Source organism: Sarcophilus harrisii, chromosome 3 (genome assembly GCF_902635505.1).
Source record: "Sarcophilus harrisii chromosome 3, mSarHar1.11, whole genome shotgun sequence".
NCBI lineage: Eukaryota > Metazoa > Chordata > Mammalia > Dasyuromorphia > Dasyuridae > Sarcophilus > Sarcophilus harrisii.
In genome coordinates this window covers 568164044-568190134 of record NC_045428.1, presented here as the reverse complement: position 1 = coordinate 568190134, position 26091 = coordinate 568164044, and the positions used below count along the sequence as shown (strand labels likewise).

At 45.1% G+C, this 26091-nt stretch overlaps 1 protein-coding gene across 3 annotated transcripts in view; it reads left to right on the top strand.

Annotated features, from left to right (window-relative positions):
* The window catches only part of PLEKHM2 (pleckstrin homology and RUN domain containing M2), a 56948-nt gene that overhangs the window by 18372 nt on the left and 12485 nt on the right, over positions 1–26091 (top strand). The window contains exons 2-9 of one of the 3 annotated variants that reach the window (XM_031962808.1): positions 12425–12531; positions 14243–14352; positions 14975–15074; positions 17041–17128; positions 17861–18047; positions 19640–19699; positions 23550–23775; positions 25268–26086. In XM_031962808.1, the coding sequence (XP_031818668.1) occupies positions 12425–12531; positions 14243–14352; positions 14975–15074; positions 17041–17128; positions 17861–18047; positions 19640–19699; positions 23550–23775; positions 25268–26086 (1697 nt within the window). Of the gene's footprint in view, positions 1–12424; positions 12532–14242; positions 14353–14974; positions 15075–17040; positions 17129–17860; positions 18048–19618; positions 19700–23549; positions 23776–25267; positions 26087–26091 lie in introns of all 3 variants that reach the window. The other 2 variants (XM_031962807.1, XM_031962809.1) reach the window with 2 other exon arrangements.

The following is a 26091-nucleotide window of genomic DNA, read 5'->3' as shown; positions in this document are numbered from 1 at the left end:
CAGGGCTAGACTAGACTAATCTTCTCAAAGAGTCTAGCCCCGAGGATCATCGGAACAGCAAGGATAACAAGAACAATGATATAATGGAGGTACCTAGGTGGGGATAACCTAATGGAGGGAGGTTACTGATATTCTGATGACATCTAAAATGGATAAACCTTTATCTTGTCAAACATTACAAAGGAATGTCTATAACAACTTTGGCACAACAGGAGAAAGCATCTAATACCCCCTGAGATCTTCCCTTCTCTTCCATCATTTCCTATTAACTAAATCCTGGGCAACAGATTGATGAAGTAATAAGGGTGACAGCCTCAGGGTCAGGAGACTTTGCTTCAAATTCTGTCTCTTAACACATATGAGCTGTGTGACCTTGGACCTTATCCTCTCCATGCCTGGGACACTGAGGTTCTAAGTTACCTGACCTGTATTAGTGGAAGGAATTTCCACTTCAGGATTGAATTAGTTCCCCTTACTGATGAAATGCAGGTCTGCATCAAGTTTAAACCCAGAGTTAATTCTAAACCTTCCAGGTAACCTGCTTGTCAGTGGGATTTCGAGTCCTGGGTTTCTCAAAATACACATCCCTTCCAGAGTTGTCCTGAGGGTCCAGTGAGAGAATATTTGGCACATTGTGGGCACCATATAAATACCATCTATCATCATCATCATCATCATCATCATTATTATGTCTTTAATCCACCAGCCCCACTCTGGAGAATGAAGGCACTCCTTTTTGGACACATTGGGCATTCAGAGGTGATCAAAGATTCAGGCATTCTAAGGACAGGATGTGTCTCCTGTCCTCCATATATCTCCATATAACAATTGTAATTCGAGTTAGAATTTATATTAATGTTTTAAGGTTTGCAAAGCACTTTATATGTGTAAACTCATATCCTCCCAGCATCCCTAGGAGGTAGATGCTATTATTATCCCCACTTTACAGGTGAGAACACTGAGTCCAAGAGAAGGTAAATGACCACACCTAGTAGCTAAGGCAGGATTCAAAATGAGGTTTTCTTGAGTCCAGTCCACTCTGACCTAATGAGCTGCCACTTAACAACTTCTAAATATAAGCAGTGATAAAAGGTTACCACCAGTTGGAGAGGAAGTATGATTGCCTATTGTGCAGATAGAGAAACTGAAATTCAACACTCGTCCCATCAGACACTAATGAATTGTTGGTAAAGTTGTGAAATAATTGAACTATTCTGAAGAGCAATCTGGAACTCTACCCAAAGGGCTGTCAAACTGCTTTGATCCATCAGTGCCATTACTGAGTTTGTATTCCAAGGAAATCATAAAGGAGGCAAAAAGAGCCACATGTGTAAAAATGTTTGTAGTCGCTCTTTTTGTGGTGGCAAAGAATTGGAAAAAGAGTGAATGCCCATCAGTTGGGGAATGGCTGAACAAGTTGTGGTACCTGAAGATAATGGAATATTATTGTTCTATAAAAAACAATAAACAAGCTGATCATAGAAAATTATGGAAAGATTTACGTGAACTGATACTGAGCGAAACAAAGCAGAACCAGGAATACTTACATAATGACAGCAAGAATGTTTACCAGAAATACATCGTATACAATAACAGCAAGAATGTTTACTAGGAATACATTGTATACAATAACAGCAAGAGAGTTTGATAATCAACTATGAAAGACTTGGTTCTTCTCAGTGGCTCAGTGAGCTAAAGCAATCCCAATAGACTTTGGACAGAAAATGCCATCCGCATCCAGAAAAAGAACTAGGGAGACTGAATGTAAATCAACACATGTTTTGTTCACTTCTTTTTGCTGGGTTTTTTTTCTCTTCCAAGGTTTTTCCCTTTTGCTCTGATTTTTCTCTCCCAACACAATTCATAAAACAATGTGTATTAAAAATAAATACACTAAAAAAAAAAATCAGTCATTCCATCAGGATCATGGATTTAGAACTGGAAGGGATGTTAGATGTCCAACAGGCCCAATCTATAATGAGATTTATGTTTGTTGATGTCTTAAGCCACCTAATTTCTGCCTGCCTCAGTTTTCTAATCTGTAAAATGGTTATAATACTAAGGCTGTTGTGAGTTTCAAGTGAGATAATGTTTGTATGGTTTTTTTTTTTTAGCAAACTTTAAAGTGCTACATAATTGCTAGGTATTTTTATTGCTGCTATTATTATTAGCTTCATGGTAATAATATATCTCTTTTCTGGATATGAGGTGAGGGGAAACTCTCGGGCTTGTTTTGATTTCCATTTCTCATGATTTGGCGCAGTCTTAGTGATATTGTCCTGCTTTTGTAAACTATGTGTCAATATGAAACTTGGTCATGAGGTTTTAAAAACAAATCAGTGATTAAGCCGTGACTCAGAGTGCAGAAGGAGGCCTCAGATATTTCCCATGGCTCTCATCTCTTGATTGAAGTACTCCCCAAGAATGATGCCTGAGGAGGACTTTCTTTTCTTTAAAAAAAATGTTTAATGTCTTTTGATTTCACATCACTTTCGTTTCCCAATATGTCCTTCCTTCCCCTTAAGGGAAACTATTGCTTGAAAACTATCTTTGCATATATTTGGAAAAATAAAAACACTATTCAAATAAAAATAAATAAATTTGCTAAAGGAATCCATTGCTTTTAACAAAGAATAAAAAAGAAAGAGAAGAGGAGAAAGGCAGTTGAGCAAACCCAACCAAATACAAAGTACATGCTTGCCAAAATGTTCCACAGCCAGAGCTCACTACTAAAAAGAAGGAAGGGAATTAAATTCTCATCTCTCTTCTGAGGGGCCAGACTTGGCCGTGTAATTACCCAAGGTTCAGTTTTGTTTTTTTTTTAATTTGTGGATTTGAATTTCTTTAAGCATCTTCATCTTCTGTATGTTATATAATCTTTAGGAATTAACAGGACATGAGTCCTGTGGGAGGTCCATGCCTCCCAACCAAGGTCCGATCTTGTTTGGGATCACCACATCCTAGCCACAGGGCAGGAAAGACCTGTTTGATCTGCAGATTGGATGCATCTGGTCTTAATGGGACCATCAGGGAGACAACTGTTGCTTGGCAACTCCCTCCCTGAGTACCAAAAGCAAGTTGTACCAGGGGAAGGTCCCAGAGGAGCAGCTGGCCTTTGGAGTAGCTACTGTATCCCTCGGCACACAAACTTTCCTCTCCATTGCTAAGGCAGAATGGGCCCTGGGATGAGAAATGGCTTAAACAAATTTCCAAGCCCATATTTCTCTTCTGTATTTTTGAAGTTTCTTTCTTTCTTTTTAAACACCAGAGACATTTTTTAAAATACCTCCAATCTCTTTGGGCTCTTCTTAGTAACTAAGCAACAGTTGAGCAAAATCAGTGTAGCAAAAGTGTCTGACACTGAATGTATTGTTCTGCATCTGTGGTCCCCTACTTCTTTTTTTTTTTTTTTTTTTTTTGATGAGACATTTGGAGTTCAGTGACTTGTCCAAGATCACACCGCTAGTAAGTGTCCTTCCAACTCTGCAACTGATGCTCTAACTACTGCACCAACTAACTGCCCCTTCACATCTTGACAAAGAAGAGAAAGATTTGTCAATATTTGTTCTTCAAGTTCTAGAGGAGACATTGAAGTAAATTAAAATACAGCTGAGTTGTTTTTGGTCTTATCATGGTAGACATTGTGTGAATTATTCTCTTGGTTCATGAGAGTCTACTCATATTCCTCTCAATTCCTCATATTTTTGTCTTGTCTTGTCTTTGAGGGATTCATGACAAAGGCAGGGTTGTCCAGTGGGTAGAGCCCTGGACTTGGAATCAGGACTCCTCTCTGACACTTGACAGTGATCTTGGACAAAACATTTGTCTGTAAAATAAGAAGCTTGGATGCGATGACCTCTAAGGTCCCTTCCTTCATGATCCAATGGTTTTACCAGTAAGGAGTGCGCATTGAGGAAATTCTGCCGATATAAATGTGCAATTGTTTCGCAATATTTAGAGGCATTGAGAAGTTAAGGGATTGACCCAGGATTGTTAGTCAGTCCAGTATAGGCATCCAGGTGATCCTGCAGATAGAGCACTGAGCTTAGAATCAGCAAGCTATGAGTTCAAATCCAACCTCAGACTCTTACTAGCTGTGTGATCCTGGACAAGTCACTTAAACCTATCTGCCTCAGTTTCCTCATCTTTCAAATGAGCTAGAGAAGAAGATGGCAACTAACTACAATATCTTTGCAAAGCAAACCTCAGATGGGGTCATGAGGAGTCAAATGTGACTCAAATGACTGAACAACAACGTTAAGTCATATCCACTTGCCAAATTTCTTTCCAACTATCAATCAGTGGATACTCACATTGTTTCCACTTGTTTTGCTATCACAACAATTGCTGCTGTGAATACAGAGTTTTTTTTCCCCATCTTTGAATTAATTCCTTCGACAATATGCCCAGGAGGGGATTCCCTGGGTAGGAGGCACCCATCCCCATAGTTCCTAAGGAACTCAAAGCACTTTTTATACACCTGGACACATGCCCAGCCACCAGGTTATCTCCTGGCACAGAATTTACCGATTGTGTGACCCTGAACAAATTACATCCCTTCTCTGATCTTCAGCTTCCACATCTGTGAAATGAGACTATGTAGCAAGTAAACTTTAAGATCCCTCCTGATGCTAGATCGATAAATCCGAGTTACTCCCTTTCTCTGGGCTCACTCAGTTTTTTCATCTGTCAAATGGGTGGGTGGGATTTAATAATCTCTGGGGTTCCTTCTAGGTCCCTAATCTAAAATCCTTGGTTCCTTTGAGCTAAGAGAGAGGGAGGAGACCAGCACCCTAAATTTTCAGCCTGTGTGAAAGCGAGGTATTTCCCACCCCACCCCCAACTGTGGGCAGGGGCCAGGGAGTAACAGAGCATTCTTCATACTCCACAGATGCTGTTATGGGAACCCCAGACTGGAGGAGTTCCTAGTTTGAGCCCCAGGACTGGTGTGGGTGGAAGGGGAGAGGAGGGCAGAGGCCCAAACCAGGGGCTGCCGGGAAGTCCCTCACTGAGAGTGGGACTAGCCCAGATTACAATGCTCTGAGTCAGGCCAGCAGCCAGGGCAGCCACGGGATGGAGAACGGTCAGCTGACAGCCTCTTCCCAGAGAAGCTGGACAGAACTCTGGGAAAAGAGCTGGCAGGACGTGGGGGCAGGGTAAGCTCCGGAGCAGATTTTGGTTTTATTTTCGGGGGTGATCCACTCCTGTGATTTCTCTCCTGGATGGAGAAAGCCCTCCGCCAAAGAAGATTGTAACTCTTCCCCAATTAATTTTTTCCAATATTTATTAATCAATGTATTAATTAGGCTAGCCTGTAATCAATAAATTGATGGTCAGTGGTTTCTTCTGGTAAACAAAGATGCCAAAGGAGACTCAGAAATGCCTGAAATCGGTGTGACTTCTGAAAGGGAGCTCCCTGGACAACCACGTTTGATGGACATTTAATGAAGAGGTGCTCTTCCCCAGTTTAGAGATTTAAAGGTAGATTGAGAGGTTGTGACTTGTCCAAGGTCATATGGCCAGAGGGCCATAGGCTGTACTTTCTTTCCTTCTGACTTTGAGGTCAGCTTTATATCATATCTATTATGTCTCAATATGAATACTAATATTCATGTTCATAATACTGATTATAGGCTAAATTCATGTCATTAATTAAAACAATAATTGATGAAGGAATCCTGCCCTTATTCCACCATGGATCATGAAGTCATAAATTTAGTGCTGGAAGATGCCTCAGAGACTATTTTACAGATAAGGAAACTGAGGCCCATTGATGTTCAGCGATATCCTTGTAACACATTTTGGATTTTTCCCCCCTAGCTGTAGGAGCACCCAGTAAGGGATTTCCTCTCATCAATGTGGATTGCCATCTTAAATGGCAGGCCTAGGGTCACATAACCAGCAGGTTTCCAGCTCGAACCCTGGTCTTCCTGATGGGCTGGTTCCATATTGCTGTTTAAGAGCCAGGATGAAGGAAGGGCAGTTTAACTAAGAAAAACCTGGATAGTTTGTGGTTATGTCCTGGAGGTAAGACCTCAATAGTTCAAAGGATTGTGATGATCTCATGGTGACCACTCCCTTCACTGTAACAGATTGCAGCCCATCTGTACTTTTTCATCCCTTAAGATTCTTATTCTTGTCTTTCCACCAATCCTCAGTGTCTGATTCTTTTCATATTTTGGAGCTTCCAGTGCAACCTTTGGACTATCCATCTTGTTATCTCCTATTATCCCTACATTCATTTTTACTCAACATATATTTAAAGGAACCTGGACTATAAAGTTTAAAAAAAAAAAAAAAAAAGACAGTTCTCTACATCATTAGTTCATATGCTTTCTGAACTAGTGGCCAAATCTATCAGATTCTACTGAAGCCTGGTCCACATCTCTCCATCATTTCTGCAAGAACAGCACAGAAGACTCCACCACAGGCTCTGCTAAAAATCCAGGTGGCTTCTGTCTCCAGCATCTCTCCCCAAGCTACAGTGGAGTGACCTGGCAGACAAAGAAATAAAGTCAGTCTGGCGTAGCCTGTTCTTGCCAAAGGCCCTCTGGGATCACCGTGTTCTTTTCAAGAGGTTCACTCGCCATCTCTTTAATAATAGATTCTAAAATTTTGCCAGGGATCGACATCACTGGCTGATAGGTTGTAGATTTCATTCTGTTCCTTTTTCCTAAATTGGGACTACTTGTGCCCTTCTCTAAAACAGTAGCAGATCTCATTGGCCATGAACTTTCACACGTTATTTCCTGGGGTTTATCAATCCCATGCTCAGGTAGCATATGTTTTGGATTAATAAAGCCAAGGTTAGCTAGGTGGTGCTATGGTCCACAGAGAGCACCGGGTCTGGACTCGGGAAGATCTGAATTCAAATCCAACCTCAGATACTTAGTGGTTATATGACCCTGGGCAAGTCACTTAATCCCGTGTGCCTCAGTTTCCTCATCTGTAAAATGAGCTAGAGATAGCAAACTACTTCAGTATTTGTCAAGAAAACCTCAGCTAGGACCACAAAGAATCAGATACAGCTGAAAATTGTTGAACAACATAAGCCCACATATGTGAACCCAAGGAAATACCCAATAGTAATGTAAGAAGGGGGGCCAGATTTAATTTAATAATTAAATTAAATGTTTTATTAATCTGAAATGAATTAAGTATTTAATTGGGTAGAATGGGGAGTGGAAAGGAGGTGGAAAATGGGGAAGACAGAATAGGGGCTACCTGAGCTGAGCCTTGAAGAAAAGACTCTTTTTCTTTTTTTTCTTTAGGTTTTATTAAAATACAAGGAATTTTTTTTTAAAGCACACATTCCACTCAGTACCAGTTTGTTCTTTCTTTCTTTCTTTCTTTCTTTCTTTCTTTCTTTCTTTCTTTCTTTCTCTCTTTCTCTCTTTCTCTCTTTCTCTTTCTTTCTCTCTCTCCTTTCCTTCTTTCTGTCTTACTCTCTCTGTCTCCCTCTTTCCTTCTTTTTTCCTCTGTCTCCCTCTTTCCTTCTTTCTTTCTTTCTCTCTCTCTCCCTTTCTTTCTTTCTCTTTCTTTCTCTCTGTCTCTCTTTCCTTTTCTTCTTTCTTTCTCTCTTTCTCTGTCTCCCTCTCTTTCCTTTCCTTCCTTCTTTCTTTCTCTCTTTCCTTTTCTTCTTTCTCTCTTTCTCTGTCTCTCTCTTTTCTTTCCTTCCTTCCTTCTTTCTTTTTCTTTCTTTCTTACTTTCATGACCCCAAGTGACTTGTGTTAAGTCCAAAGTCACATAACTAGGAAGTATTAAGTATCTGAAGTCAAATTTGAACTCAGGTCTTCCTGACTTCAGGGCTGGTACTCTATTTGCTGCACACCTAGCTGCCCTATATTTTCTTTTTAAAATGTTTTTTTTTTTTCCCCACTTAATAGTATTCTTTTTTTTCCAATTACATGTAAAGATAGCTTTCAACATCCATTTTTGTAAGATTTTGAGTTCAAAATTTTTTCTCTTTTCCTTCCTTCCCACCTCTTTCCCCAAGGCAGTAAGCAATCTGATACAGGGTATACATGTATAATCATGTTAAACATATTTCCATATTATTCACGTTGGGAAAGAAAAATCAGGATAAAAATAGAAACAAGACAAGAAAGAAAAACTAAAAAAAAAAAGGTGAAAATATTGTGCTTTGATCCACATTCAGTCTCCTTAATTCTCTCTCTGGGCGCATGGATGTCATTTCCATCCCAAGTCTATTGGAATTGTCTTGGATCCCTGCTCTGCTGAGAAGAGCCAGGCCCATCGTAGTTGATCATCACACAAGAGATTTGTATTTTCTCTTGGGGGGCAGGCGCACTTGCCAGCAGTAAATGGATGGAGCCAAATCCTGATCAACAGTTGCCATGACTCTTGTGGTCATAGGTAACAGGTTCGTAAGGCACCTTAGGAGTTTGTGTCCCTCAGCCCTTTTTTTTATTTTACAGGTGGGGAAACTGAGACCCACAGAGATTTTTTCTGGGGCAAATCAGATATGGGGCTTCAGATGCAGGATTTGAATTCATGTTTCCTGATTTCTTTCCACATCACATGAAATCAAAGTTGATAAAGCACGTGCTTGGCCCAGATGCCCCTGGGAGACAGGTGCTGTTTGTGCATGTGCTCACTGCATCTAAACATATTTCCATATTCATCTGTGATTCTTATTTTATAGATGAGGACACTGTGTCCCGGTCACCCAGCCATTAAAAGCCTGAGGCTCTATTTGAACTCAGACCTTCCTGACTCCAAACCTACCAACTTTTTTTTTTAAATACTCTTGGTACAAAAGTAGAAGGCTTTTATATAATCTATAAGTAATATTTCTCATTTTTTCCTCCAGAAATATCCTTTAATCCATATATTTTCCTCATCTTCATCTTTTCCCAAACTTTGCACTGAAATCATCAAGTACCAAGTACTATGTTGGTTTGGCTTAATCAGAAATAACTGAAGATCATGGCTTCGGTGAAGGGGAAGGGGAAAAAATTAAGCATTTATTAGGTACCTACTATGTGCCAGGAATTATGCTAATCATTTTACAAAAATTGTCTCATTTGATCAAGGTAGGTGCTAGAATATCCCCACTTTACAGAGGAGAAAACTGGGATCCTGGGAGATTGTATTTAGCCCAGGTTACATAGGGAATAGTGGCAGAGTGAGAATTCAAAGTCGGGTCCTCTGTTCCCACTGCTGGCATTCCAGGCACAAACCACACCGCTTCCTTTTACATGGGGAGCACTTGGCAGATTCACAGAAATAGAAAATTCTTGCAGCAAACTTCCTGAATCTAACAGTTCAGAGCTCACGTACTTTGGGCTGGGAGTAAAAGGGGAGATGCTCAGGGGTCCCCACAGGCTCTTTGGGCTGGGATCCTGAACCGACCCATCGTTCTTTGCTAGCCCCCTGATTTGAACTGGAACCTCCCAGGTCCTGGGCATCCCCAGCCAAGCCTAATGGCATTATCCCAAATTGGCAGCAAGGCTGGACCTTGCTGGAGAGAGAAGCTCCATTTGTTATAGGGGGTGAATGGCTGGCCCCATTCTAGGAACCAGTGCTTGGAGGGGTGGGGGCATTTATCTTGACTACCGCTGGCAGCGGTCACCAGGAGACCCAGAAGAAGGTCTTTGCTGGGCCTGAGGAGCCAACTGGCCAGAATCCCGCTCTCTCCATCAGTCTTCTGTGCCGTCTGAACAATGGAGAGGCTCAGATGTAGCCAGGAAGAGCAGGAGGAACCCATGGGGCGCTAGGGGGACGCTCCCTTACCCCAGAACCTTTCTTTGGGGAGTCGCTGTCCTCGTATTTGCCCTTCTGGGATAGTACAGGCGAACTCGGGGTGCTTTCATCAGCCTCCTTGTGTTTCCACCCAGTGTTGATTCAGGTGGATCCCCATGAGTCAGCATCTCCTCTGGCAACTCTGCCCCTTCCACCCCCACCCCACCTGGATGAGCAGGTTCACAAACCTGGCCCACACCCAACTCCCTGTCTGGATCAAGCCTTCTTTCCCTCTGGTAGACGCAGCCACCCACGATCTCTTGAGTTGTCCCCTGTAGGAAAGAGCCAATTCATCTGACATTAACCCTGCAGCATCCCTGCTGCCCCAGTTACCTACAGCAAGGCAAGGACTTGGAACCGATCCTTTCCCTCCACCATCTTCCTTGTTGCTCAGAGCCTTTGGATGTTTCGGGGCATAGGTTGTGCAAGGCAGATAAAGCAGCATCCTGCCCTTCAGGAACGTACAAATCTCAGATCAGCAACTGATGCAAAGTGGAATAAACATCATCCCAATTTCTGCAGCAATTATTGTTAACAATTTTTTAAATTCTGAATTTGGCAAATGTTTTTATGTAACTTGTATTTTAATTTTTTTAATGATTATTATTATAGCTTTTTATTTACAAAGCATATGCATGGGTAATTTTTCAACACTGACCTTTGCAAAAACTTCTGTTCCCAATTTTCCCCTTTTTCCCCCACCCCCTCCCCTTCATGGCAGGTAGTCCAATACATGTTAAATATGTATAACTTGTATTTTTAAAAGCACATAATAAAGTCAACACTAGTTCCAACTGTCCTGCTTAATCTGTCTCCCTCTGAACTTTTTTCTTCTATGTGTATTTTTTAAAATGCTTCATTGACAGTCTTTCCTTTTTCCTCCTTCTGTTCTTTTTTCTTTTCCTTCTTTTTCTCCTCCTGTATCTTCTTCTCCTCTTCCTTTTTCCATCTTTTCATTTTATAAGTTGTAGTATTGTTATTGAGCCATTTCAGTCATGTCCAGCTCTCTGTGACCCCATTTGGAGTTTCTTGGGAAAGACACTGTACTGATTTGCCATTTCCTTCTCCAGCTCATTTACCAATGAGGGAACAGATAAACAAGGTCAATGACTTGTTTAGGGTCACATAGCCAGACTATTATGGGTATGAAGTTACATTTGAACTCAGATCTTCCTGACTCTGGACCTGATGCTTTTTACAGGATGGCTTCACCTAGCGACCCCATAAGTGATAGTATAGAGTAGTAGCTAGAAAACTGGCTTTACTCCAAAAGACCTGGGCTTTGTACTCCAGAGGTACTTCAGTACCTAGGTCAGCAATTCTCAAAGTGTGGTCTGTATAGTCCTTATGGTCCCTGAGACTCTTTCTGCAGCGGGTCCATGAAGTCAAAATTATTTTTATAATATGCTACTAAGATGTTTTAATTTCTAATTCAGTAACTATTGATATAACACACATAAATAACAGCTCTTAGGAAGACTCTCAATTTTTAAGAATATAAAGTCATCCTGAGACCAAAAAGTTTGAGAAGGCAACTCGACGACTTAATTTATAAAATACAATCTACGTTGGAGACAGTATTTCCTCATCCAGCATTCTCTATCTCAGTAAAATCAGAAGTTCAAGCCCTATGCTTATCATTGACTTCTTATCCCCCTGTTTTTCTCTCCCTTGTAAAACGACCTTCCTATTGTAACAAATAAACATAAATCCAATAAAACAAATGTATGTATTGACTGTATTCAAAATATGTTTCATCCTGTACCATTTTTAGTCAAGATGCTTCATCATAGGTCCTCTGAACTCTAGCATTTTTAAACATTTAATTTCATTTAGTATTATTTTATATTTATTTAATGTAATTTTATTTAACAACATATTATATCTATTATAATAAATAATGCATATTATTTTTTTTTTTTATTTGAGCCTTGGTCTCTCCATTTTGGGAGTCCTACCCGGGCCTGAAGTATATGGACCACTCACAAGGCCCAATATCAATGCTGATTGGTATGGAAGCTTTAACCTGCTCTCTTGCCCCTCCTAAGGCAGGATGGTGGGCCTCTGCTCCCATCACATTGGCTTTAGCCATGTTGTCACAACTCCCAAACTCAAGAGACCTGCCAGTCTTGGTCTCCCTCTAAGTAGTAGGAATTATACCATGCTCAACCATCTATAGCCTGTTAAGTGGAATTCTTCCTTTCATTGCATTTTTCCTACCACCAGGAACAATTGAGACCTGGCTGAATCGGTCTCCAGAATATTGGATGTGTTGACACTGAGTAAAAAACTTTGCTGTTGTAAAGTTGGATGGGGTGTCTTGAATCTAGGAGTGTCTCACTTGAAGAAGAGAAGGCTTAGTGAGGCTCCAGCAACTCTCCCAGCATTCAAAGGGCTTCATGTGGAAAATATTTTAACTTATGTTTTCAAAGGGACGTAGAAAGGAGGCTTCTCTGAAGGCAGGGATTGTCTCCTTTGGGGTAGGATGTGATCCCGGTTCCTAACACTGCTTCATAAATGCTTTTTGAGGAAATATTGATGTCATAGTGGAGATTCCCATTCAGGAGACAAGATGAACATCTTGCTCCTCAATAACAGCATCTCTGTATCCATAGCCAATTCTAGGCTTTTGTCTTTGTTTTGTTTTGCTTTCTCCAGTTGCAGAGTTATTTTGCTGCCTGTGAAGATGAGACCCCGGCCATCCGAAACCATGATAAGGTCCTTCAGCGTCTCTGTGAGCATTTGGACCACGCTCTGCTTTATGGGTAAGGCAGCCGGCATTTGGGTCATTTGGGTCTGTGAGGTATGAAGGGACAGGCAAAGTGGGGAAGGAGGAGCTGCCTCCAGAAAGAACTCCTGGGCAGTGTCTGTTAGGTATCACTGTCCCCAGGGAAGGTTTGGGAAGGACACGTGAACCCTTTGCCTTCCTGCACTTATCTAGGTGAAATGCCTTTGAGGGCAAAGCTAAAGAAAGGACTGGGGGAGGTGTGGGTATCTAAGATGGCATGAAGGCATTCGGGGATTCTCTGGCCTCTTCAGCAAGAATTGATTTGTTGTATTTATATTTTTATTGAGATAATAAATAAATAATAATAAAAGATAATAATGAAAAAGGAAAAGAGGGAGGCAGGAAAGAAGGAAGGAGGGAAGAAAAGAGGAAATGAGGAAAGCAAAGGAAAGAAAGAAGGAAGGAAAGAAAGGAGGGAAAGAAGGAAGGAAGGAGGGAGGGAAGGAAAGAAGGAAGGAGAGAAGGAAAGAAAGAGGAAAAGAAGAAGGGAGGGAGGAAAGAAAGGAGGAAAGGAAGGAAATGTTACCGAGTTGGAGTACCTAGGTTTGAATCCCAGCTCTGCCCTTTTAGAGCTTATGATACTTTTATGTATGTGCGTGTGTGTTTTAATACCTTTGTCATTTTTAAATATACTCACCCTCCCTTTTCATAAATAGAAATACTTAAGCAAAGTTAGTCAGCAAAATGTTTGCATCTGGTAGCATATGAAACACTCTGCTCCCATGGTCCCCCACTTTAATCATCTATCCTCTAAGACTAGGAATGATCATCTCAGTTAATTTAAGTTCAGCTGCCTCTCAGCATTAGTGGGTGTTGCCAATTTGTATGTTGTTCTGGGTCTCATTACTTTACCTTGTGTCCTACAAGTTAATCAACAAGGCCTTTATGTCCCTCCAGATTTTTCATCTTCCTTACTTCCTATGGCCCGGTAAAATATTCTGTGACATTCACATAGCACACCTCATTCTTCCACTGACCAACTGATGGGCACCCGCTTTATTTCCAACCTTTTGCTAGCACTAAAAGAAAAAAAAAGTGCTGGTACAAATATTTTGGTGTCTATGGCGTCTCTGCATGATGCAAATTTTTAAAAATGTAGATTTGACTTTATTTTTTAAATTGATAATTTTAGTTTTTACATGACCAGCATTTCCAAATACATCTTTCTGTCTCCTCTGTCCCCCATCCCCGAATAAAAACCAAGGAGACAAAACAGTATTTGGAAAAACTAACTAATGTATCAGTGGCCTCTGGTGATATATACAATATTCTATATCCATAGTGTCCCTGCCTTTGGGAAAAAAGGAAGGAAATATATATTTTTTTCCTTTTCTTCAAGTCACGATTGAATTGTAATTGTAATTTCCCAGCATTCTCTTTCAGTTTATTTTATTTTATTTTACTTTTTGGTCATTGATGTCCTTTCCAATTGCATTGTTGTAATCATGGTGCACGGTTTCCCTAGTTCTACTTCCCTTCATCAGTTCCTATACGGCTTCACCAGCTGATTTGGGTTTCTTTTATTCATCATTTCTGAAAGCGCATCCCATGAACAAATTGATTTTGGCCAGAGTGCCTCGGTGTCCCTTAAACTTTCCGCTGTGAGCCTGGTGGGTCTGGTCATTGCAACCAGCCGGCGGCTGGTCTGGTTTAGTCCATCACTGACGCCCATCCTGTGGCTCTCTCAGGTTGCAGGATCTCTCCTCCGGCTACTGGGTCCTGGTGGTACATTTCACTCGAAAAGAAGCCATCCGGCAGATTGAGGTGTTACAGCAAGTGACCACCAACCTAGGGCGCAGTAAGTACCCTGGGGGGGGGGTGGCCTGGGGGGATGGGCTCAGGGGCAGGCTGTGCTACCTCTCACCCCCGACCCCCGTCCTCCTCCCCACATGAATCATAGTGGAGGGTTGGCTGGACAAGCAAAGTGCCAAACAAAACTACACTGATGGTACCTTCCAAGCTCTTTGCCTCAGTTTCCTTATCTGTCAAATGTTGGTGTTGGGGATTTGATGACCTCTAAGATCATTTCCAAATCTAAATCTAGGATTGTACCCTAAGTTAAGAAACTGGAAAGATACTGGGAGTTTTGAGAGCATTTTACAGCTCCTACTCCTTCTGAGTGAGGCAGTTCCCTCTTTTCCTCTGTCTACTGACGGCAGCAGTAGATGCTAGTGTGTTTGAAATCTGGTCCTAGAAAGATCTGAGTTCTGAACTGACCTCTACTATTACACTGTAATACTGTGTGCCATTGGGCAATCCAACTCCTGGGCTTTGGGTTTTGACTGTAAAATGAGAAAGCTTGGGTCCCTTCCAGGTCTAAATTTGTCATCCGCTGCTCCTGATGCCCTCTCTCTGCTCCCCTGGGACCCTTTCCTCCCTCCCCCTTCAGAACTGGAGGTCATGTCTGTCCCTTGTTGCAGGCCGGGCCTGGCTCTACCTGGCCCTAAATGAAAACTCCTTGGAGAGCTACCTGCGGCTATTCCAGGAGAACCTGAGCCTGCTGCACAAATATTATGTCAAGTGAGTACGGCACAACTTCACAGGGATCACACCTCCGCAGTGACGAGCCCCCTGAGCTCCCTTAAATGTCAGCTTCCCCTCCCCCCCATAAGGCAAAACCCCCCTGGTGGGTCCTGGGATGAGGCACCCTAGGAAGAACAGCATTGGAAAGCATCGAGCTCTCTCTGCAGGCACAGCTTTGCCAGGGATGCCCCTGGGCCCTCCAACTTTGTAGCACCTCTCCTACTTACCTCCTCTCCCGTAGATATTTTAAACTCCACATTTCCCAAACAACTTATTTCTTTTTTTTTTTCCTTGCTGAGATAATTGGGGTTAAGTGACTTGCCCAGAGTCACCCAGCCAGCAAGTGTTAAGTGTCTGAGGCAAGATTTGAACTCGGGTCCTCCTGACTTCAGGGCTGGTGCTCTATCCACTGCACCACCTAGCTGCTCCTGCCCCTCCCTGCCTTCTGCTCCACCATCTCCCATCCCTCGGGCTCACAACCTAAGAGCAGGCCTGGATTCCTCCGTCTCTGACTCCCCATAACTAATCAGGTTCTGGGACTCGGGGATTTCTCCTCTGCAGCATCTCATGAATACGTCCCTTTCTCTTCTCTGATATTGCCCCCAGCCTGGTGCAGACCCTAATCACCTGGACTGTCGTAATAGCTGTTGGAGAGTGAGGGAGGGTCTGCCCACCTCAGACCTCCCCCACACTCCATCCTTCCTCCACTCAGACATTGCAGTGATTTGCCTACAGTGCAGCTCACCCCCTACTGAATAACCTCCAGTGGCTCCCTTTTGTGTCCAAGATCAAATACAAAATGCGCTCTTTGCTTTTAGAGTCTTCAAATCCCAGCGCTCCCTTTACCTTTACACCCAGCGACGTACTCTGATCCAGTAATCCTGCTCTTCCTCATCTGCCACCAAGCATTTTCTCTGGCTGTGCTTTATCCCTGCGAGTCTGTCCCCTTCATCTCTGCTTCCTGCGCTTGCTTCAGGTCCCTGCTACATGCAGCTCTGCAAGGCTCCTCTCCCACTCCATTTAATGCAAGGGCCTCCCCCCTGGATTCTCTCCAGTCTATAACTCCTCTGTACATAGGGGTTTGCAAGTTGCCTCTCCCATTAGACTGGGGACCCCTTGAGATCAGAGACTGGCTTTTTGCCTTTCTGTATAGGCCCTTGCACTTTTCATGGTGCTTGGTACATAGTAGGCACTTACTAAATGCTTGTTGATTTAACCCAAAGTCCTAGGCATCCTGGTTATAGTTCTCTTGAGTGGTTCAGGTCTCCTGGGCTTGCTTAGGAGTATAAAATGTATCTCATATTGCCCCGAAACTTTCCCCTCTTCCAAATTCTCTATTTCGCCCTGGGATCTGGAGGACCCGAGTTCAAATTCATCCTCAGACACTTACTAGCTGTGTGACCTTGAGCAAATCACTTAACCCTGAAGAAAAGAAAAGAAAAACTTCTCTGTTTCCCCATCTTCCCAGTCACCTGGACTTACAGCCCCACTCTCCTCTGCTGCTTCCTTTTGCCAGGCCTATAGATTTGACTCCCACAACATCTGTGTAACCTTCAGCCACCTTCCTTGGGCCCAGTTTCCCCATTTGTAGAACAGAGGGTTGGACTCCATGGTCCCTAAAGTCTGAGCTGCCTCTTCTGTGTTTCTCCCCAATGTTTCCCACCCCCACCTCCCACCAGGCAGTGCATCGACCAGAGCTCTGACGTTTTTCAGTGTGGCTTCTTTTATGTTATTTCCACGTGTTCTTCGCCAGATTTGGGGCTGGGGGGAGGTGGGCAGAATTAGAATTCAGGGCCTTGGTGGGTTTTGAGCTCTCCCCCACGCCTAGATCACCGCTTTCCATCCCATTGGGAGAGAGAAGACAAGAGCGATCCAGGGGCCTGGGGCTGACCGGGGCGGGGGGGGGGGGAGGCACCCCCCTCACAGTCCCAGACTCAGACCCATCCGGCCCCCTGTGTTTCAGGAATGCTCTGGTCTGCAGCCACGACCACCTGGCGCTCTTCCTCACGCTGGTGTCCGGGCTGGAGTTCATCCGGTTTGACTTGGATCTGGTGAGCACATGGGCATGTATGGGCTGGCAGGGGCAAGCTGGCTTTCATGTCTCCTTCTCCTCCCCCATCACCACACCACCAGGAGCTTTCTTGGACCCCATGGGAGGGTACCAGGGTCAGAGAGGGTTGGTTTTGGAGGCAGAGACAGCAGGGTTCAAGCCCAGCCCCTGACACAAACTGGCTGGGTGATCCTGGGCTCAGTTTTAATCTGAGTGCCTCAATTTCCTCATCTGTAAAATGGGGATAATCATGTGGCTGACCTTACTGGACAACAAATAGGATCAAAAAGATAAGCTGTGGAAAGTAAACTCTTCAGGCCCTGTATAAAGACTATAATTATTTTTACCTCTAAAAGGAGCACAATGATAGCACCTCCCTCACTGGGATGATGTGAAGATCCAGTGACATCATATATGCAAAATGCTCTACTGAGCTTGGCAATTATCGTTAGCTATTATTAGATGAGAAGGAGAGCATCATGGGCCGGGAAATGCCTCTTGAATAAAGGAAAGGCTCCTTGTCATTGTAGGCACTTCATAAATGTTTACTGATTGATTGGTTTTCCTGGGGAAGAGACAGAGCCAGACCAGGAAAGGGCTGTCTAGGTGGGTTGGAAGGATTGCCCAGGTCATCCCCTTTCCAGCCTTCTCTGCCCCCAGCTTCCCGGCCAGGGCCAGGGCTCTCCATCCAAGCCCAAGCCTAACGCCCTCCTGCATCTCGCTTTATTCTCAGGATGCTCCGTACTTAGATCTAGCTCCCTATATGCCAGATTACTATAAACCTCAATACCTATTGGACTTTGAAGACCGTCTGCCCAGCTCGGTCCGTGGCTCGGACAGTCTGTCCCTCAACTCCTTCAACTCAGTCACCTCCACCAACCTGGAATGGGACGACAGCGCCATCGCCCCATCTAGTGAGGGTCAGTGACATGGCCGGCCGTGGGAAGGAGGCGGGGCTCTGCTGGACGGCTGGACTCCTCCAGAGGCAGCGTGGGCGTGGGGGCAGCTTTCTTGGCTCGCTGGGCTGGCCTGGCTAACCACTTGGCGATCTGCATCCAGGTCGGGGCAAGAGGTCGATGGACACTGTTCTCTCACTTAGGGCCCCATGGAGGCCAAAGGAGCAGGTTCCGCTTTGGGAGATTGGTGGGGAGGGTTAAGTATCTCTGGATGGGAGCAGGTTCATGGCTGTAAGTTGGTGGGACTGCTGTGCTTGAGAGGGGAATCTTCCCTGGTGTCTCGTCCTAGAAAAGTCATCTCACCTTGCCAGGGAGGCGATCAACCCCCTGGAAGGGTTGGGACCAAACCATGTAGATTGGAGGCTTCAGAAAAAATCTATCCATCAGTGAAAATTATCAGCCCTTTCAGTTTCTCTTAATTTTCCTCATGCTGACTTTATACGCATAATGAGTAGCATATTCCTTGCTTTCTTAATGAGTGGGGGGAGGGGTAAGGGGTAAGGGAGGAAGACAATTTGGAATAAAATTTTTTCAAATGTATTTTTAAAAAAACAAAACTTCCTCGTGTTGACTAGGGAAGCTGGTTGCCAGGATCATGGGTATTTTGTTTTCTTTTTCTTTTTGATTAAAAAAAAAGAATTTTTACTTGCTTGCAACCTGACACCTTTGATTCCCTGGAGTTTTGTTCATTTACAAAAGTGGTCTGGTGAAATTGTCACTACCCTGTTTCATGCTAGGGTACCTAGCCCTCCAGCTCCAGGACCAGAGGGAAAGGTTCAGAATGCATCCAATCCTTGAGAATAGCCTTAGCATGAAAGCCTCCTCTCTGCTAGCTGTATGAGCCACAAGGAATTAACTGATTCTTAGGATGAGTTAGTGGGTAATGGGGGAAGTAATTTGCCAGAAAGGAGACAAAGGGATGGATCTTGAATGCCCACTCCAGAGGGAAATTTGTAGCAGGTACCAGGGTCCTCCAAAGAAGGCAAAAGGTAGAGGAAGCAGATTGTTATTATTTGGAATCTGAGGACCTGCATTTTAATCCTGCCTCTACCCCCTTACTACTGGGCAAATGACTTTGGGCCCTTCTCTGGGGGTCAGTTTCCCTCCCCTCAAAAAGAGAGGTTTGTATTCAGTAATTTCTAAGCTTCCTCCCAGCTCCAAGTCTGTGATCCCATAAATTATGGACCCAAGCATAATAGTCCTGACTTAGCACATTTTCTGTCAAACTCAAGTTGTACTCGTTTTATATTTTGTTTTTATATTTATTTTATCTTTTGTTTGCATGTGTGTAAATGCGTGTATGTATTATCTGAATTTGACTGTTGTTGTTTTTTAAACCAAATAGGTCTTTCTCAGGCTGGTCCAGAGAAGAGCTAACTTGTCACCATGCTGGAGTTGCCAGCAAATTGTTCTTCAATTTTTTGATGAAATGTAGAAAGTTAAATTTTTTTTCTCATGTTTTCTTCCCATGTTCCCCTCCCCTTTGACCTGCTCCCCCCTTCCTCTTTCCAATGGCCTGTGTTTCTAATCCTCAGTTTTGTCCCTCATTTTTGTAGATTATGATTTTGGAGATGTGTTTCCAGCAGTGCCGTCTGTCCCCAGCACAGACTGGGAAGGTGGGGATATAGCCCGCTGCTAGCCTGTTTTTGTGGTTTGCACCTTTTCCATGCCAAGCTTGCTGCATGTTCTGAAATCAGTTCATTAACAGTGATGATAACAAACCAAAAATTGGCCTTCTGATTCCGATGGAATTCTGTAGGAGACCGTAGCCTTTTGGCTTAGCCGCGCCCTTTGCCTTTCCGGGTCGTCCTGGAGGCATTTTGTCTGTCTTTACAGGAATGTCTACTGGCTGTTGTTCAATGAATGCATTTCAGCAGCCAGGTTGCCCATTTTCCTCAAGTTTAATTTCATTCATTTCTCTGGCTCGTGTGTGTAACAGGAAGCACCGCTCCTATTCAGTCCCCTACAACTTATGATTCCATTGAGCGTGCCATCTGGAAGACTCATCAAGTCAAATGATCCAGCAGCTCTTTCTCAGAATGAGTGGCTTTCCTCTGGGTAGCTAAAGGCCTATTGTCACTTATAGTCATGGGAGCAGGTGAAATAAACTGAATGATTGCTTTAGGATCGTTGGAACCCTTTGGGGGAAGCACTGAGGGCTTTTACTAAGGGAAAAGCACTTTGGGACGTCTTCTAAAACAGGTTCAGGAAATCCATCAGCCTAGTCATCTCTGATTCCCACCTTAGCTATCTGGCCTCTAATACAGCATTAAATACAGTATTAATCCCAGAGGTCACACTTTACCCATAGCCTGTTTAGAAGAATAGGACCATTTGCTAGGTTTTTGTGATTACTAAGAGCAAATACTCTTATTAATTTTTACTAGTTCTCAAGACAGATAATACTTCCTCCTTGGCCATAGATTTTCCTCTACAAAAATATTCTTGAACTCAAGATTCGATTATTTTGAGGTTAAAGTCCGAGATTGAAATTAATCATAACCCAGCTTCATGATGAAAAGGCATATTGACCGCCCTCCTCCTGTATAGAAGCTGATGAGAACGTTGGATTTGAGATCAAAAGATCTGGATTGAATTCTTAGCTCTGCTATTTATTAGCTAAATACCCTTTGACAAGTGACCATCCATACTTTCACCATTTCTCCCTCCCACTCTGGCCTCAGTTATGTCTGATATAATCTCTAAGATCCTTTTTAGTCAAAAATCCCATGAATTTGTGAAGCTTTCAGCCACCGTGTAGACCAGGCTCACCATTATCACCGAATCTTCAAAGTAATACAAAACCGATCAACAAGATAGTCTCCTGAAACCGAAATATTCCTCAGGGGCATTCCCCAAACCCATGTTTGTGTTACAATTGGCGTGCGAAATCCAGAATTCCATCCTTGAGCAGCTCTTCTCCAGGCACACACAATGTGCATTGGGTTTTTGTTTGTTTTTTTTTCTCATCAGTCTAACAACTAACCACAACTTCAAATCAAACTCTCTCTTGCCTGTTGCCGTCATCTGGTGAATGGGGCTTGGTCTTGCTCTGCAGCACCTCAGAGCTTCCAGTTGCCCAAGAACTAACAGCACTCATGGCATTGATCGTTCCATATAAGACAGGGTCCCTAGGGTTAGCTAGTTCCCCCCACTTATATTCTCAGATTTCTTAAGTGATGAAAGAATTCCCAAGAGAAACCCTGGGGCTAGTCTTTGCCAATTAGGAAGACTGTTGGCTGGTGGAGGGTTAGCTTTGGGACTTTAACAGGATGATCAGCATTTTTAGTTTCCTGGGTTTCTTTTGATCAGAGCAGCTTTAGTTCCCTTGCTCGTGATATCAGCGATTTGATTGGCCAGCTTTTCCGTGGTCCTTGGCTGGCAGAGTTGATGGGTTTCTGAGATCCAGCATTTTTCCTCTCGATGGTATTAGTGCCCGGGATGTTCAGTCCTACTGGTAATTATCTTCTTGGGGGATGAGTCCAGGTGGATTGTTGTATATGTCGAAGGGAATGATATGTATACCTAGGAGAGAATACCCAGAGGCAACATGGTAGAGGAGAAAGAGGGCTTGGTTTCAAGTCTCTCCTCAGCTACTTTTATTGCCTCTGTAGCTTTAGCCAAATCTCTGGATCCCAGTTTTTTCCTCTATAAAATGAATTAGCCGGCTAGATTGATCGCTAAGATTCTTCCCTGCTCTAAGTCTTTAAGAGTCTGGTCCCAGGGGTATCTGAGCCTCTGTGTCAACCTGTAGCGTTCCCAGTCCTCATGTAAGTGAAGCTGCAAGGTGAAGATCATGGCTCCAGGAGACAGGAGACTAGCACTCAGCCCTTTCCCTTCCTCTAATGTTAGAAGGAAATCTGCTGTCTTCAGCAGGCAGCTGCCCTGTTGTTTTTGAGGACCTGCTGTCAGTGAGATGGCCCTTCCAGATGGGCTTGGGGGAAGAAGGGCTGAAACCGCATTTACCCAGGGCAGATAATGGGCAGGGAGATGTGCATGAGCCGGGAAATGTAGCGTGATGTCCTTTGTCCCTCACCCCATTAACCTTCGGCCGGGCTGCTCAGCCAGCTGGACTCTCGTCTCTTCCATCTTTGTCTGGTGAATGCTCTGTGTGTATATGCTTTTCACGGTGGCTCTTCGCCCCATCCTGGCACACCCTCCAATCCACCCCCAGGATTGAGGGCACAGTCACCTCCCTTCTGAAGTGAGAGCTCTTCCAGAGGGGCATCTCCCAGCTGCCAAGTGCCCAGCCTCTTCGTCCAAGTTGGAGGGAGGTCAAGAATAAGCCGGGAAAGATGACTGTTCAGGTCTGGGGGCCTCTTTCGTGTACAGGATGAGGAATAAGTTAGTGAGATGAAGAGCAGAGATGAGGAGCCTGGGGTCTGGAGGCAGCCTTGGATGGTCCTGTCCTATAAATTTCAATCTCCTTTATTCTGACCCTCTCTGTCCCTTCATTCTGTTCCTGATCCTTCCAGCCCCCCTTCTCCAAAACTTGTCCTTCCAGCCCCACTCCCCACCTCTACCCTGCTTGGCTCCTCATCTTTCCTGCTTATTCAGCTCTTCATCCTTTCTGCCTCTTCCCCCTTTCTTTGCCTCTCATCTGTCCTGTCTCCCATTTTGTTCCTCATTTTCCTGTCCCTCAGTTCTGCCTTTCCTCCTTTCCCCCAGTTCTGCCTCTCAAGTCATTCCTCATTTTCCTGCCCCCCAGTTTTCTGCCTCTTCCTGTCCCCCAGTTCTGTCTCTCAAGTTTGTTCCTTGTTTTCCTGTCCCCCAGTTCTCTGCTTTTCCTTCTGTCCACTTCTGCCTCTCAAGTTCATTCCTCATTTTCCTGTTCCTCAGTTCTCTGCCTCTCCTCCTATCCCCCACTTCTGCCTCTCAGGTTCGTTCCTCATTTTTCTGTACCCCAGTTCTTTGCCTCTCTTCCTGTGCCCCGCCTCTGTCTGTCATCTTCATTCCTCATTTTCCTGTCCCCTGGTCTCTGCCCTCTCTTGTGCTTGCCCCCTCCCCCTCTCTGTGTCCCCCATCCCTATGCTTTCCCCCTCCCCCCAGGTCCCTCTGTAGCAGTTTGGGCTCTTCCTGTTCATGAGAGTTGGGCCAAATTGGCTACTGACCCATTGAATGGAGCAGATACTCCAGTGTGCCAGAGTAGCCCTCTGAATAGGTGCTGAGCTGTGCATCCTGTGCCTTCTTGGTGACAAAGGGTACTTTGGAGGAAAAAGAAGTGAGTTTAGCAGCTGGCTCCTGCATCCCTCAAGGCAGGTTAATCAACCTGGGAGGACCCTTCCCAGCTCTACCCCCAGTGGGACCCTGGGCAGCTCTTTAGGAGCCGGAGAGGTTTCGGGCCCATGTTTCCCTCAGAACCTCGGGTCCACCTGCTGCCTCCCTTCCCAAGGCCAGGACTGCCCCGGCGCGCAGCGGAAGGCCGTGGCTGACGGGCGATTCTCCCCGCTCTGTTCTTCGTCCCAGATGGAGACCTCACGGACACCGTCAGCTGTCCCCGCTCGACCGCCTCGGACCTGACCAGTGGCAAGGCCTCCAGGAAGAGCCCCACACCACGCTACAACCCCTTCAACGAGGACCGGGCAGAGGTTGTGTCCTCCTCCGAGACCACCCCTGTGCACACCTCTCAGGAGAAGGGGGAGACCAGGGTCCTGGATCTGCAAGAGACCAGCTCAGAGCTGGAGGTGATCAGGTCAGCAGGGAAGGGGATCCCCCTCCCGAGAAGGCTCTTAGGGAGGCAGCCCCCCACTTAGGAGCCCTATTCACCAGGCTATCCCTGGGCTCTTCACTTAGCCCAGTCTTGCCATCCTGTTGGGCTCTTAGAGCCCAGGAGAGTGAGGCAGGCTCTCATAGGGCAGGTGGGCTTTTTCTTTGGACACGGTAAAAAGTAACCTGCACTTCTGAGTGCTGTGGGCACGGGGAGCTGCAACTCAGGGGGCTAAAATTCAAGTGCTACAGCTTAGGATCTAGGCCTAGGGGATATAACACAATGTAACAGTACAACCGTAATAGTCACTGTGCAACATAATATATAACACTGTGTTGCATCATATCATGTTATATTATAATGATACTAACCATAACTGGCATTTGTAGAGAGCTTTTTAAAACTCCTTCAAGTGCTTTGAATATATTGGCTTGTCTCATTCCCTTAAATGCCCTGAGAGACAGACACTGCAGGTATTATTTTGAAACACCCCCCCCCCCACTTTACAGATGAGGAGAGTGAGGTCCAGAGAATTTAAGTGACTGATGAAAAGTCACAGAGTAAGTAAGTATCAGATGAAGGATTTCAACCCAGTGCTTCCTGACTCCCAAGCCCAGCATATTTCTCACTAATGATGATAACAATTGCTATTATTTACATGGGGCTTTAAAGTTTTTTAAAATGGATGTTTGATAGATAGATGAGCTGAGAGGTCGATGGATAGTTAGGTAGGTAGGTAGGTAGGTAGATAGATAGATAGATGAGCAGAGAGATAGATGGATAGGTAGATAAATAGATGGATAGATAGGTAGATAGATGGATGGATAGATAGATGGGTGGATGGATGGATAGATAGATAGATGAGCTGAGAGATAAATGGATAGGTAAGTAGGTAGATAGAGGAGCAGAAAGGTAGATAGATAGATAGTATCTTCTTTTTTTTATTTTTGCTGAGGCAGTGGGGGTTAAGTGACTTGCCCTGGGTCACAGAGCTAGGAAGTGTTAAATGTCTGAGGCTGCATTTGAACTTGGGCCCTCCTGACTCCAGATGCTTCATCCTGGCAATGGCTAGGCTGTGTAGAGTCCAGGAAGCTGCAGTTGGAAAGTCCTGAATTCAAATCCTCCTCTCAGATACTTACTGGCTGGGCCTCAAAAGCCTCAGCTGTAAAATGGGGATAATAATAGCACCCACAGGGCTGTTTGGAGATTCAAATGAGATGCTATGTATAGGGGTGGCTGGATGATGCACTGTCCCCTTGGTGTTTTCCCAATGGATCCTCTGCAGGGTGCTGGTGATCACCATTGCCCTAACACTCTCCCCATAGACCCCCTGCAGGGTTCCCCTGCCCAGATGCCCTCTGCCTTCCTGTTCTAGCTCATGCACCCAGGAGAGCACTTGCAGGAGGTTCTGGGGTCTTTGAGCTCCCGGAGCTCCACTCAGCATCTGCCCTTCTCCATCCCTGTAACTCTGGTCCAGGGTCACCAAGAAGAAGAAAACGGGCAAGAAGAAGAAGGCCAGGTCCGAAGAAGAGTTCAGCTCCCTCCCCCCCAGCATGGCCCAGGAGAAAGGCACCAAGCAAGGCGGCGGCGACAGTTTCGTCAACGGCCCCGAGCCCCGAGTGGAGCCCCCGAGCACGGCCCCGACATCTCCCCAGGAGGGGGGCGAGGGCCCGAGCAGCACGGCTGGGAGCAGTGACCGCTCGGAGCTGAGCCAGATGGGCCTGCGCATCCCCGAGATGAAGGACACATCCATGGAGAGTGTGGGCCAGCCCCTGAGCAAGGTCATTGACCGGCTCAACGGGCAGCTGGACCCTGGCGGCTGGCCCTCCCACGTCGAGGGGACGGGGCAGTCCTTTCGGACCGGCTCTCCCGGGGACACCCCGGAAAGGCCACCATTTTGCAACTTTAGCGAGGGGATTCCGGCACCAATGGACTTCTACCGCTTTACCGTCGAGAGTCCAAACACTGTTACATCAGGTAGTGGCGACCATGACGTTACAGGGCCTGGCCAACCGATACATGTTCCTGGTAGCGCTGAGGCTGCTGGCCAGGAAGAAGGAGGAAGAGAAGGAGGAAGAGAAGAAGTCGTACAGACACCTGCCTCTGTAGAAGGCCCCCCGGATGCCCCCTCAGAAGCAGAGCCGGCCAGAGAGTGCCCTGCGTCCCAGCCGGAGCCCGGACTCCCAGAGACCATCAAGAGGGAGCAGCCCAGCCCAGGTGTGAGCAGCGCAGAGGACTCCGGAGTGGACGAGGGCCAGGGGAGCCCTCTGGAAATGAGTCACCCGTCCGAGTTCAGGTGAG